General features: G+C 37.9%; 2 protein-coding genes across 2 annotated transcripts; both read right to left on the reverse strand.

Moving 5' to 3' along the window:
• Positions 1-656: 656 nt before the first annotated feature.
• On the reverse strand, positions 657-5073 carry LOC104596660 (sugar transport protein 8-like). Its single transcript, XM_010257916.2, has 4 exons — positions 4859-5073; positions 2260-2579; positions 1483-2109; positions 657-1382 (listed from the first exon to the last, which is right to left on the reverse strand). The coding sequence occupies exons 1-4, from the start codon at positions 4995-4997 to the stop codon at positions 921-923; spliced, it is 1548 nt and encodes a 515-aa protein (XP_010256218.1). The 5' UTR covers positions 4998-5073; the 3' UTR covers positions 657-920.
• A 320-nt stretch (positions 5074-5393) lies between these two features.
• Positions 5394-7737, reverse strand: LOC104596659 (sugar transport protein 6-like). Its single transcript, XM_010257915.2, has 4 exons — positions 7506-7737; positions 6978-7297; positions 6199-6825; positions 5394-6031 (listed from the first exon to the last, which is right to left on the reverse strand). The coding sequence occupies exons 1-4, from the start codon at positions 7636-7638 to the stop codon at positions 5567-5569; spliced, it is 1545 nt and encodes a 514-aa protein (XP_010256217.1). The 5' UTR covers positions 7639-7737; the 3' UTR covers positions 5394-5566.
• Between the last annotated feature and the right edge of the window lie 6025 nt (positions 7738-13762).

A 13762-nucleotide genomic window follows, 5' to 3' on the forward strand; every position in this document is an offset into this window, starting at 1 on the left:
TATTAAAAAATCAATTAATCAGAACTGCATGATATGACAATGGGGACAAAGATGTAATGTGCAATAACCGTGAATTGACTGAATTCTACACCATCACCCATATCCAGACCAAGATCACTGTATACAATTTTAGCCTTCTAAGGGTTAAGTGTAGCAAGTGAAGAACATAATTTGGAGAGGATGATAAATAAGAAGACCCTCTATCTTTATCAATTTTAATTGAATTTTGTGGACCAAAATAATGGTTGGATCCTGCACCAACCAACTATAACTTCTGTATTTGCAAAACAGGGCCCAGAGTCCCCCAGTCGGATCTAGACATATGCAGACTGAATTATATGGGCAGTTTGACCCACTGTCAGCCTACTAGAGTCTAGACTAATCTCATTTCAGGAGATAACCTCATCTCACCAGACGGTCCAAACCCACATTCTACCCTCATCAATATAGAGTTGATATATCAATACTGGTAAAACTAGAGGCTTCCGTAGTGCAAAATCCACAAAGATTAAAGAAAGTGTATGTGGTGCCCGAGGGCCTCCTGGGTTTGCTCGGAAGGGCCCAACTGGTGTGTCTAGGTCCAAGGCCCAAATGAGTTAATGAGGGCCCCATAAAGAAACACAAGACATATCAAACCCATCAAACTTTTTGTTTTCATTTTGTAATTTTCCTTTCCCTTTGAATATATAATGGACTTAGATCCAACCCAACAGATCCACTAGATTTAGAACAATGCACCACCCACATAGCATAGTAATATTCCCACTTCATAACCCAAATTTAAAACAGTACAACTTTGAAATTAATACTGGTAAATCAAACATGTCTAGCTATGCGTGCTAATTGGGTTAAAGTAACTACTTGTCCAGTCCACAAACAAAAACAAATAAAATAAATAGAAGTTGGGAACCGATCATAAACTATAACCCAAGTTCTACATTTCTGTGCTTGTCGTCGTCGTCACCATCACCCATCATGAATCTCTTCCAATACCAGTGTTTCTTCCAAACCCTGTCGACCATGACATCAATGGGTACCTTCTTGGTCTCCGGCAAGAGAAAGAGCACAAATAAACCCATGACCACGATCCACCCAGCAAAGAAGAAGAAGATAGCAGCCCGCATACGACACAACATGGACAAGAATGCTTGCGCGATAACGAATGTGAAGAGCATGTTGGAGCTAACTGCAAAAGCAAACCCTGCTGTTCTGGTCTCCACGGGGAAGGTTTCACTTGGAATCAACCAACCCAGAGGTCCCCATGACCATGCGAACCCCATTACATAAAAACACACCAGAAACACCACCACAAACGATTCCCCTCGTCCAAGTGTGTCTGCATATGTTTTCAAGTGCGCTTCTAGGAGACCCCCTATTATGCTCTACATCACACACACACACACAATCCTGATCAGCTGGTCGGTCGTTTAATCTAACAAAAATGTCTATAAATTATATTTATTGGGTATTATATCAATATACCTGTGCAATGAGCATCTGGACGCAAGCTTCAAGAAGTAAAACTTTCCTTCCACACCTATCTACCAGTACAATTGAGACAATGGTGCTTAATACGTTCACAAGCCCAGTGATGACCGAGGAGAACAATGAAGCATCGTTCTTGAAGCCGACGGACTGGAATAGTACCGGAGCGTAGAACATTATAGCATTAATTCCTGTTAACTGTTGAAACACCTGCAACAGAATGCCAATGACCAGCGGAGGTCGGTTTGAGCGGGACATGAGCTTTCTGAATGGATGCTTCACTTGTCGGGCCTTCTCTGCAGCAATTACAATTTGATCGAACTCAGCATCAACATCCACAACACCCCTCACCTTCTCAAGTGTTGCTTTCCCCTTTTCAAGCTGCTGACGCTGTATGAGGCTGGTGGGAGTCTCAGTAATGAAGAAGGAACCCAACAATAAAACAGAGGCTGGTACGCCTGCAATACCCAAAGATACTCTCCAGCCTGAAGGGTGCATCTTCGAAGTGAAGTAGTTTACTAGATTTGCAATAAAAATCCCGATTGTAACGAAGAGTTGGAACATTATGTTCACTGCACCCCTTACTTTGACTGGGGCTACTTCAGACAAGTATAGAGGAACTGCCTGCAAAAGTCATGAAGAAGCCATTGCAGATGAGTGTTCATAAAGAGGTTGGGATCAGGTCTTTCCAACTTGTATAACAGCTGAAGATGATCTACTGATACTAAATCTGTTAAAAACAAAAGAGAAAATTACGTAACTGTTCGTGTATACCTCATTACAAAACCCAACCCCAATGCCAAGAAGAATCCTCCCTAGGATTAGCATCAACAGGTTTTCTGCTGCCGCATTTAAGATGGCTCCAATGAGGAAGAAGATTGATCCGAGCATCATTGCTGGCCTCCGCCCAAGTATGGAACATACCTTCGATGCAACAAAGCTGGAGAGGAGAGCAGCAAGGTATAAAGAAGATGTGAAAAGCTGAAGATATTGATTATCATATTTGCAGTAGTTATCCTCGTGGGCTTGAAGTTTCCTTCTATAAACGGTCGGGAAGAATTTTTCCAAGAAGTCATCCATAGATGTCACCCCACCTAAAACCAAGACCAAACCAAGGGGGGGGGGGGGAGGATATGATTAGTTTTATTCTCATTCAATTAGGCTGTGTTTGGTTCGAAGGAAAAAGTAGGGAAAGGTAGGGAAACATTTACAAATCATGTATAGGTTTCCCTATCTTTCCCTTCCTTTTCCTTCAAACCAAACATAGTATAGTGGAGCAGAGTGAGAGAGAGAAAAGATGGATTTGTGTTAATTAATGACCCTAATTTACAGAATCATATCATATCAGAGAATCCAATCCCAAGCCTCTTCAATTTTTGATAAATTTGGACTTTATCTTGATAAACCAAAATGTTTCTCAGATTCAGAACTTTGTAGAATGCTCAGCACAATGATATTAAAACAAACAGAATTTGCAGTAAATCATTAAGGGGGTGTTCTTTTATTGGATTTTGAGAGGGGGAAAGTTGGTCAATGAGATTTTGATTCTCATTGACCAAGAATCCCATGTTTTTTTTTTCAGATTAATGTGGGGATTAGGGAAAGTTTGTTTTCCTGTGTATCATCTCCTAGGTGGGTAAATAACTTTCTCACCTAGAGGAAAGCTTTCCACACTTGAATGGGACAAAAATAACTCTTTTAATAATGGATTTTTATTGCTAAAATAGTAATTTCTTTCTTTTTTACTTGAGAAATAAAAAAACATGGGTAAATACACTTACCTGGGTAAATATTTCTTAGGAAAACTTACCTATGTAATTGCATTTACACGAGTAAATAACTTACCGAAAAACGAACAGGGCCTACATTGTAAGTAAAAGCTTTAATTGAGAATGGGAGGAGTAAGGGTCGAAAAAAGGCATTTTCTGAGGAAAAACCAAATAACCCATAAGTATCGAGATGGCCAGTTTGCTGCTAAACCTAGAGCAGACCCCATATGGCCATATCACTCGTTACATAGTCCCTGTTTTTGAGTGGGAAGCCTAGCCACATGTCTTAGGGAGAAGACAATTGATCCATAAATCTGTATATATATGCTCACACATAGGAATATAAGAAGAAATATAAGAAAGAAACATATGCAGTAATAATTTTTTTTTCTTTTAAGAAAAATAATTAATGCTAATTAACCATTGGGATTTGGGGCTAGTGGGAATAACTCCGACGAGCACCACCATCTCATCATCCACAAGAGTGTCAATGGACCTGTTTTGGATTTGACCCTAATATGGTGGCGTCTGTTATGACTGATTGGAGATTGGATTTAGTAGGCACGTCAAAGTAAGTACGTTAAATGAGCACTTGATAAATATTTTGACAACTATCAAAAGTGGGTATTAATATTTTTCAAAGGTGGGTGAGGGCATTTTAAAGGACATGTGTCAAAAAAATTGACAAGTGCTCATTGAACGTGCTTACAACTTCATGCCTACCTCATCTGAATCCGATTGATTGACTGTGAACCCTATTAAGAGTGTCAATAGACTGATTTTGGATTGGACCCATCCTGTCCAAAATCAATTTGGATGGATTGGACAGACCAACAAGACATTGGATTGGACCAATCCGGTCTAAAATATTTATTAAATTGAATTGAAGCTGGTCCATCTGTAACAAATTTATATGGATCGGGTTGGATTAAGCCAATATCTGATTCATTGATATAAGACAAGAATATATGTGTCAATGGACCAGGTTTGCATTAAACCAATCTAAATCAAAATGAATTTGAATAGAATAGACAAGTCAGACATTAAATTGGACCAGTCCAAATTGATCCAAAACATTCATTGGATTGGATTGAAACTAGTCATTTATAAAGGACTCACATTGGACTAGATCGGGTTGGACCAAATCCAGTCCAATTGACACCCCTAAACCCTACCGTCTTGACATAGTACGAGGGCAGACACAGTTTTGGAGAAGGAACAGAATTTTTGGTTGCTACTCGTACAATACTATCATTATATATATCCAGATCTATAGTTCTATATATTTCTAGTGCAGAAATTCTGAGATTCAGCGTTCATTTAGGCTATATTTGGTTTGAAGGATAATGTAGGGAAAGGAATGGAAAGGCAGGGAAATCTGTGCAGACCTTGTATGGGTTTTCTTATCTTTCCCTTCCTTTCCCCATCTTTTCTTTCAAACCAAATACAGCTTTAGATTTAATGGAGGAATAGATGGATCATGGAGATTTGTATCGATAGTATATTGCTCGAGATCATATCATCATTATCTCTACACTGTATCTCAGACTTGATTTTTGCAAAATCTCATCCGAAGAAGAAGAAGAAGGGGAGGAGTGGAGTACCTGAAATCCCAATATCGTAACCAAACATAAGACCTCCACAAGCCGCAATAAAATAACAGATTATCACGTAGAGAGTGGATTTTGATTTGAATTCCGGCAGGTTGCCGCTGTCTACAGTCTGAAATTCGGTGGCAGTCATGATTGCTTCTCAAAAAGCGAGACAGAGGAAGAAGACGAAGAGGAAGAAGAGGTGGGGTTAATTGTGGAGAATTGTATCGTATATATATATTAAAAAGAAAAAGAGACGAATGGATGGATTATTATGGTAAGGTCATTTAATTAGTTCCTTGGCTCTCCCTTTCACTTAGGAAGGTTTCTTAATTTCTTTTTTGAGAAAGAGAGTAACTATAGAATTAGGAAGGTTTCTTAGTTAGGTCTATCGTATACGTATCTTCTAACAAATCCAAAAACACTAAAATCGCATATTATCCATTTTTATTTCTTCCCGAGTAGGAGTAGGAGTAGGACTGCTAGGAAGTTGAGAGAGCGGATCCTCTGGATCAACACCGTCCAATATCCAACAAATCTTTCCAAATAATGAAGAGAGAGAAAGAGAGATTATTGGATAAGACTCCAATTAAAGGAGATTACATTTTTCTTAAACAAGAGTTAAGAAAGAAGGTGCAAAATAAATCCGCCGGTACAAATGGGGATTTGCAATTTGCAGTGATGAAGGGGAGACCCATCACGTAGGGTTTTTAGGATTAATTAAGAAGACCCCATTTCAAGTTTCCGCTGTCTAACATCTTCATCTGGATCATCTTCACCCATGTACCTTCTCCAGTACCAATGTTGCTTCCAAACTCTTTTGGTCATCTCATCCACAGGAATGCTCTTTGTCTCAGGCAACAGGAAGAAGGCAAATAAGCCCATGATCAGTATCCACACGGCAAAGAAGAAGAAGATGCCAGCTTGCATGGTGCACAACATGGACAAGAAAGCCTGTGCTATGATGAAGGTACAGAGCATGTTGGAGCTCACAGCGAAGGCAAATCCTGATGTTCTTGTCTCCAGAGGGAAGGTTTCGCTTGGAATCAACCATCCCAAAGGTCCCCACGACCATGCAAAGCTCATAACGAATAAGCAAACTAGTACCACTACAATGGCTGCTTCAGTGCGTCCAAGGCTGCCTGTAGCCGATAAGTCCATCGTTAGAATGGCCCCAATTATAGCCTGCAAGTGAACATATCGAAAACAAATCCTACGTCAGAAAACAAATGTGATTATGTGAATGTGATACCACTAGATCTTTTTTCTATCCTTTCGGTTATATATATGAATTAATCATATTTCATTGATAAAATGTTGAATTTGATAATCATATCGGCCGGGCGGATCACCTGTGTAATGAACATTTGAACTGATGCTTGAAGGAGCAGAACCCTCCTGCCGGCCCTGTCAACCAAGTAGATGGAAACCATCGTGCTTAACACATTCACAAGGCCTGTGATGACCGATGAGAGCAATGAAGCGTCGTTCTTGAATCCGACCGTCTGAAAGAGAACGGGTGCGTAGAACATTATAGCGTTGATTCCAGTGAACTGTTGAAAGATCTGTAAGAGTATAGCAATGACCAATGGTGGCCGACTAGAGCGCTTCATGAGCTTCTTGTATGGACTCTTGACCTGTCGGGCCATATCGCTAGCAGCTAGAATCTGATCAAACTCATCATCAACGTTGTCAGTACCTCTGATCTTCTTTAGCGTCTCTTTCCCCTCTTCGAATCTCTCACGCTCGATGAGGCTGGTGGGGGTCTCTGTTATGACCAAAGAACCCAAGCACAGAATAATAGCTGGTACACCTGTCAGGCCCAACGAGATTCTCCATCCGTAAGGGTGGACATTCGACATGAAGTAGTTAACCAGGTTTGCAATCAAGATGCCGATTGTTATCAAGAGTTGGAAGAGGATGTTGAGCGCCCCACGGATTCTGGCGGGAGCAATTTCTGAGAGGAATAGAGGAACTGCCTGCAAATTTTATGGGTTGATTATCTTCGTAAATATATATTAGCTATACTCACTCACTGACCGACTCTTCGGCTCGATCGCTAGCTCTGCAAACTCATGCAGCCGAGAAGCCGATCGACAGATTGGCAAATTAATTAATTAGAGGAGATAACCTGATTAGCAAATCCAACACCGAAGCCGAGAGAAATCCTTCCAATAATTAACATGGCGATATTTGTACCAGCTGCATTCAGAACGACTCCTATCAAAACGAACAAGGACGCAATCATGATGGTGGGCCTCCGTCCATATCTTGTGCACACTTCGGAAGCAATGAAGCTCGCTACAAGGGCAGCAAGGTACAAGGATGACGTGAAGAGCTGAAGGTACTGGTCATCATATTTGCAGTAGTTGTTTTCTTGAACGCTCTTTTTCCTACGATATACAGCTGGGAAGAATTCTTCCAAGAAATCATCCATAGACGATACTCCACCTGTAATCCCATTAAAAAATATACATAAATTAACACAACATAATGCATCTACTCAGAAATGAATATAATAAAGTTTACAGATCAGAAATCATTAATTTTTAGCTCCTTAATTTAATTCTTCCACTTCCTTAATTTTTAACTAATTAAGCGATGACTAATGATATCACTTGATCGATTAAGCGATGACTGATGATATATATATACTTACCTGAAATTCCAATGTCGTAACCGAACACTAAACCTCCAAAGGCTGCAATAATTGCACATAGGATCACATAGAACGTCAACTTCCCTTCGAACTCCTGAAATTCCCTGCCGCTTACAACTATCACCGCTGGCATGTTTGCTTCTCTATAAACCAACCAATCTCCTTCAGAAAAGAAAAGAATAAGAAAGTTCTGAAAGTGTGTGCATGAATGTATTGCGCATATATTCAATTTAAAAACACAGTTTTGGATCGGAGATGGGAATTGAAGGATCTATAAATTTACTAATCATAGAAGAACAACAATACCAAATTTGAGAGGGTAAAAAACAGTTTATGAGAATTCAACAGGGATGTCAAAAGCGGTACAGAAGGGGTCATTCCTTGTTCGTAGGTCTCTCGTTGTTTTGAGTTCTTATGTATCAGCATTTGACCCGGGGGGATTTTGATTTTGGGAGATAGGTTCCTTAATGCACGGCTCAATGTGTATGCATGACTGTATGCGAGATTGATGTGAGCAGCTCTATCAGGATTATTGGTGCGCCGTTCAGTTCACAAATAAACACATGGCTCACCATTTTTTATCAAACACTACCAGTACTGCTTGATCAGGATTCAGGACGGCTCGGTTGATACCTTATTACTTAATTCGCATTTTATATATGGACCCTCCTTTTATATCAACCCTTCAATTATTTTTCACCACCTCATCTTAAAAGTTTTAATAGACAATGATACTAAATAATATGTTTTTAAAATGTTTAATAATTTTTTATATTTCTATGTGTTTAAAATTTACTTTTACTTTGTCACATTTATTTTTGTTTAATGTGATAAAAAAATAATATTATCTATGTGCCAAATGTTTTTTTATCATTTTTTTTGTATTTTTATACTTTTGTGTGTTTTCATTTTTTTAATTTTTATTATTATTTAATTATGACATCAAGGGTTGATACATTTGATCCAAAATGCTGAATTGTTGGCTCACCACCAAATAGGAAACGAATTACATTTTCAGGTTGGTTTAAATTTGTATTTTATTTCTATTATCAATAAAAATAATTATTCTTTGTGACAATTATTTTTTGTTAATATGGTTAATTAATATAAAGTATTAGAGTGCCCAAATGATTTCTACATAATTTATATATATTTTTGTATATCTTTTTATTTTTTTATTATTTAATTTATGATTTCATGGGTTGACACATTTGACTTGAAAAGGAAAACAATTTCACTTTTGAGTTAGTTTTGAATTTTGTGTTTTATTTCCATTATCAAGAAAAAATTAAAAAAATTGTTTGCCATATTTGATTTTTCATATGATTAGTATAAGATATTAGAGATGTGTCCAAATGCTTTTTACAATGTTTTTATATTTTTTCATAATTTTTTATATTTTATAATTCTTTTTATTTTTATTATTTAATAAGGAGAACAAGGGTTAACACATGACCCAAAAGGTTGAACCATTTACCTACTATGAGGAAAACAATTTAATTTTTGGGTAAGTATTAAATTTTATATTTTATTTCAAACATCAATAAAAGCAACCATTTTTATCACAATTATTTTTCTTTAATGTGATTTATATAAAATATTAGATGAGTGCTTAATTTTTTTTTATAAAACTTCTGTATTATTACATAATGTTTTGTGTTTTTTGTCTTTCTTTTTTCATTTTTTTTACCTAATTATGATATCAAGGGTTGACAATTTGGCTCAAAAGGTTGAATTGTTGACTTCCACCACGTAAATATATTTTTAAGTTGGTTTTAAATTTATATTTCATTCCAACATTAATAAGAATAATTATTATTTATCACTCTTATTTTCCTTTTATATGATTAATATAAAACATAAGAGATATGCAAATATTTCTATATTTTTATTTATTTCTATTTTAAAAGTTTTTATTTAATTATTACATCATGGATTGACCCATTTGACCCAGATGGTTGAATTGCATACTTGCCACCAAGATGGAAGAATAATTTCATTTTTGGGGTCAATTTTAAAAAGCGTGTATTTTAAATCTACAAAATCATTGGATATAAATCAAATTGATATAATTTATTTTTTAAAAGAATAACTTAGATATAGAATTCAATGAGAGAATGTGAGTTAATACACTAAATATAAGATTTGATGATAGAAATTTGAACAAGAATAAATGTACTAGTTCAAATTACATTTTGTGCCCTCACAATTAGAAATGGGACAAATTCAAAAAGGGGGTATTCTAATCAAGAACAAGATTCAATGAATGTTAATTGGAGTTAATACTTTAAATATAAGATTTAATGAGAGAGATATAAATGAGGAGGAAAGTGGTCATTCAAATTATGAACAAATTCAAAAATGGGGGTATTTTAGTCAAACAAAAGTTTCACACTCTCATTCACACTTTTAATAATAGTATAGATTTAATGGCAATTAGGTCACTCAAAGGGGTGTTCTTTTCTCAGATTTTGAGAGGGGAGCAAGTTGGTCAATGGGATTTTGGTTCCCATTGACCAAAAATCCCATGTTCTTTTTTTCGATTTATGTGGAGATCAGGGAAGTTTATTTTCCTGGGTACCACTTACCCCCATCATCTAAGTGGGTAAATAACTTTTTCACCTAGGGGGAAAGTTGCCAACACTTGAATGGGACAAAAATGCCCCTTTTAATAATGAATTTTTATGGCTAAAATGGTCATTGCCTTATTTACATGAAATAAAAGAACATGGGTAAATGCAATTACGCGGGTAAGTATTTCCCAAGAAAAACTTATCCAAGTAACTACATTTACCTAGGTAAGTAACTTATCGAAAAGCGAACAAGGCCAAAATGGTTGACTATCTTCAATATCCTGCCCAAAACAATGTAACACTACAACTCCCCTTTCTTCCACCTCTTGCTTGTGTGGGCTGGGCCGGGTCGTTCTAAAATGATCACCCATATAGCATCAACACCAACAATCACAGTTACTATAGTGTGCCTATTGCAAGGGTATTCACACAGGCTTTGACTCTGTAACGTGGGTCTCCTATGGAAATCATAAATGTTGTGTTTGGTGAAAATTGAAAAGTTAGAAACCTGCATATATATTTTACAGTTTTAGTATATGTTTGGCATCGATGCTGCAGATGAGAAAACAGTGCTGCTGATGTATGGGTTTGAAGCACCGTTTTCTGAGAAAATTATGTCTTTTTTTGTTTAGAATCGTTGCTGCCAGGTAGGATGTTTCCCAGAGCAACAGCAACGTTTTCTATTTGGTACCAATGCTCCAGCAAACGTTTTCAGCACCGGTACCCATTATCCAATGCCACCATACATCCCTGCTGACAGCAACGAGCTGCAGCTTTAGGAAATGCCAAATTTGGCATTGCTCCAAGCCATGCCTTTCCGATTTTCAAGACATGGCTTGGAGAGACATTTTTTTTATGGAAAAACGGTTCCAAACAAACACCTATTTCCTAGAGCATCATTTTTTTCGACGTGGCGCTAATGTGGTGCTGTTTTCTGGAGCAACGGCAACCATGCCATACAAACACTTAATTAGTGTCCATGTCAGAACACAGTGACTTCTGGCTTTACAAGATGGCCCACATGATGGGCCTCGAAGTCATCCTAGTTTGGAGCATATGAGGGACGAGTATTGGGGTCGAAAAATTCTGTCCCGCCCAATCCTGTTCAAACATGTCACCTTCTCCAAATTAATTTAAAACTAACGAACTTTTAATTTTAATAGGCAGATGGATGCCAAAATTTTATAAAAACAATGGAGAATGACGGTTCAGCCCAGGGTCAGAATTTTTAGGCCCGAAGTACAGTTGGGGTGGGTGTCAACTCTGAATTGATGTGAATTCAGAGGCGGGCATTGGTGTATAGAATGAGGGTTTTTAACATTTTGAATGTTTATACCTCTGCAGTGAAAATCAGAACCAATCCATACTTTTCCAACCTGACCTACCTCTCCATTCTGCTGCTCTCTTCCCCTCCCTCTCCACCGCCCCTTCACCCTCACCGACTTCATAGCATGAAATCCATTCACTGTCGTCTGACGACGCTGCAACTGAGCCACTTCCTGCAGTGAAAGATATCGCCGCTGCCATCCTTGCCGTTGATACCCTCAGCTGAGGTATATTTCACATAATCAGATATGACCCAGATCACCCTATTCTTCAGAACAAGCTCAGTTGATTTGATCAAATTCATCCCAACTCTGATACACATTGGGATCATCTTCATTGTTGGAATACTCCCTTACTACTCCCCAATAAATTAAATACAGGCAAGTTAGTGATAGAAAATAACAAGAAACTTGGGTAATTATAGATGTTTTTTTGGTAAACACCATAGAAGTATAACGATGTCCACAATTGTCATGGTGAAGTTTTTGAGACTTGAATTATGCATCTAATTTACCATTTGTTTATTGAAAGAAATGGTAAATTATTAACAACACCGCATTAACAAGCCTACAGTCACCAAAGAAATGTAGTAGAATGTTTGTTGTTACTGTTGTTTTTTGGTCAATGATATAATCCTTCATTCCCACTCTTCAGTTTTGTATTTCCTTGATAAGGATTATTACCCAGAATCAATAACAATATAATTCAGCCTGGTTAATTCATTAAATGGAACTCATCCATGGCATGTTTAATCATCTAAAAGTCACAGAAATGCAAAATCATAATTATATTTAAACAGAATCAGGTGTTGCAATCTAGAGCTAGTTTATGTTTGCTATTGCTGGCCCATATTTATAGTGGAAGACAGTTCCGTTGGGGATTAGGACTTATTCTGAAGACTTCGACGGACAACTTCATCTCGATAATCCTAGAAGTCTCATCCAAATAGGACACAGACTTTCGAGTATAAATAAGTAACCCCTGCTCAAGGTAACAGATTTTTTACTCTTCAGCCCTCATACTGCTATTCTGCCTTTGCTTGGACCAACACGTTTCTCTCAACTGCTCGGCCCAACCACCCACCTTCCATTACTGACTTGAGCGTCAGAGTGCCTACCCAGAGTCGTCTTTGACTGTAAGAAGTTGCTCAGTTGCAGCGTTGAAGCTATCAATGGCAAGGATGGCAGCAATAACATCTTTTACTATGGATGAGTTTCAGTTGCATGGATGAGTTTCACGCTATGAATCAGCAACGGTGAAGGGGTGGTGGGAAGAGAGGGGAAGAGACTATGAGGGAGGGGAATAGAGCAACGGAAAAGAGAGATTTGATAAAATTTTGGCGTCCATCCGCCATTAGAACCAAAAGTCCATCAATTTCAAATTAATTTGCAGAAGGTGACATATACGAATAGGATTGGACGGGTCTAGGAACTCTGGATCCTGTGCGTTTGGATTCGGAGAGACTTTTTTTTTTGAGTCCACTAAAATTTTGACACATCAATCGATGTTCAACTGGCCATCACTTGCAACAGGTTGAAGCTTTATGACTGATAAAATATTTTTAAATATAAAAATTGAGTGAAAGTGCTCGTGGTCTAGTATGAGCTCTACTCCAATGTGTAACACCATGGCAACTCCGACACATGCTCGTTGAACAGTATACCTGAAACTTTTGGCATCGTGTCATGAACATTCATCCCCAACCTCTCCACCTGCACCTTAAAAATCACAATCCCAACTCTTGGTCCCGAGAATGAGAAAGCCATCACCAGAACTGCCTGGCCATCCTCTTTCACATTCACGCCCGTCTCTACTATGTCATAAGCACTTAGCATCGCTCACGCACTACCCAGGCTGTGACTGGTCATGTTTATGCTCAATTCCTCATCTGGGTACTGATGCATCAACCGCTTGACTTCGCTCAAGATCTGCTCCCAAACCGAGTACTTGTAGAACTGACACGGAAATGTTATTGTACCATATACCAAGATACCGCTTGGTAGAATTTCTTGGACTAAAGAAGCCTAAGGCCAAGGCACCTCCTGTGGATGCTAAAATATGGTTTTTGCTTATCATTTCCCCTAATTTAATCCTATCGTTACCAGTGATTTAAGTTAGCAAAATCGATGAGGAAAATGAAATAGAACAGAGCATCCCATGAACGGTTCTTTTGATATTGAGATCTTATCTGTTTTTTCGTTCTCTTTATTTCATTTTTCCATTTGGCATGCCAAAACAGGGGTAAACTACAGTTGTTATTGATTGAGTGAGCAAGGTCTGAGTCTGAGAACAGAGAAGAGAACGTGAGGGCTTTAGATTTTTTGTTCGTATGAAGTAGAAGATTTGCATGAAAGAAGA

The sequence above is a fragment of the Nelumbo nucifera genome, chromosome 1 (assembly GCF_055504915.1).
Source record: "Nelumbo nucifera cultivar China Antique chromosome 1, China Antique-T2T, whole genome shotgun sequence".
NCBI lineage: Eukaryota > Viridiplantae > Streptophyta > Magnoliopsida > Proteales > Nelumbonaceae > Nelumbo > Nelumbo nucifera.

What these genes read in the sequence shown, in the direction of transcription:
- LOC104596660 (XM_010257916.2), bottom strand. Translation starts at nt 4,997, where the DNA reads ATGACTGCCACCGAATTTCAGACTGTAGACAGCGGCAACCTGCCGGAA. An exon ending in TTACGATATTGGGATTTCAG is followed by an intron (nt 2,580 to 4,858) that starts GTACTCCACTCC and finishes TCTTGGTTTTAG; the next exon opens with GTGGGGTGACATCTATGGAT. An exon ending in TCCAGATGCTCATTGCACAG is followed by an intron (nt 1,383 to 1,482) that starts GTATATTGATAT and finishes TGTGTGATGTAG; the next exon opens with AGCATAATAGGGGGTCTCCT.
- LOC104596659 (XM_010257915.2), bottom strand. Translation starts at nt 7,638, where the DNA reads ATGCCAGCGGTGATAGTTGTAAGCGGCAGGGAATTTCAGGAGTTCGAA. An exon ending in TTACGACATTGGAATTTCAG is followed by an intron (nt 7,298 to 7,505) that starts GTAAGTATATAT and finishes ATGGGATTACAG; the next exon opens with GTGGAGTATCGTCTATGGAT. An exon ending in GTGTTGGATTTGCTAATCAG is followed by an intron (nt 6,826 to 6,977) that starts GTTATCTCCTCT and finishes TAAAATTTGCAG; the next exon opens with GCAGTTCCTCTATTCCTCTC.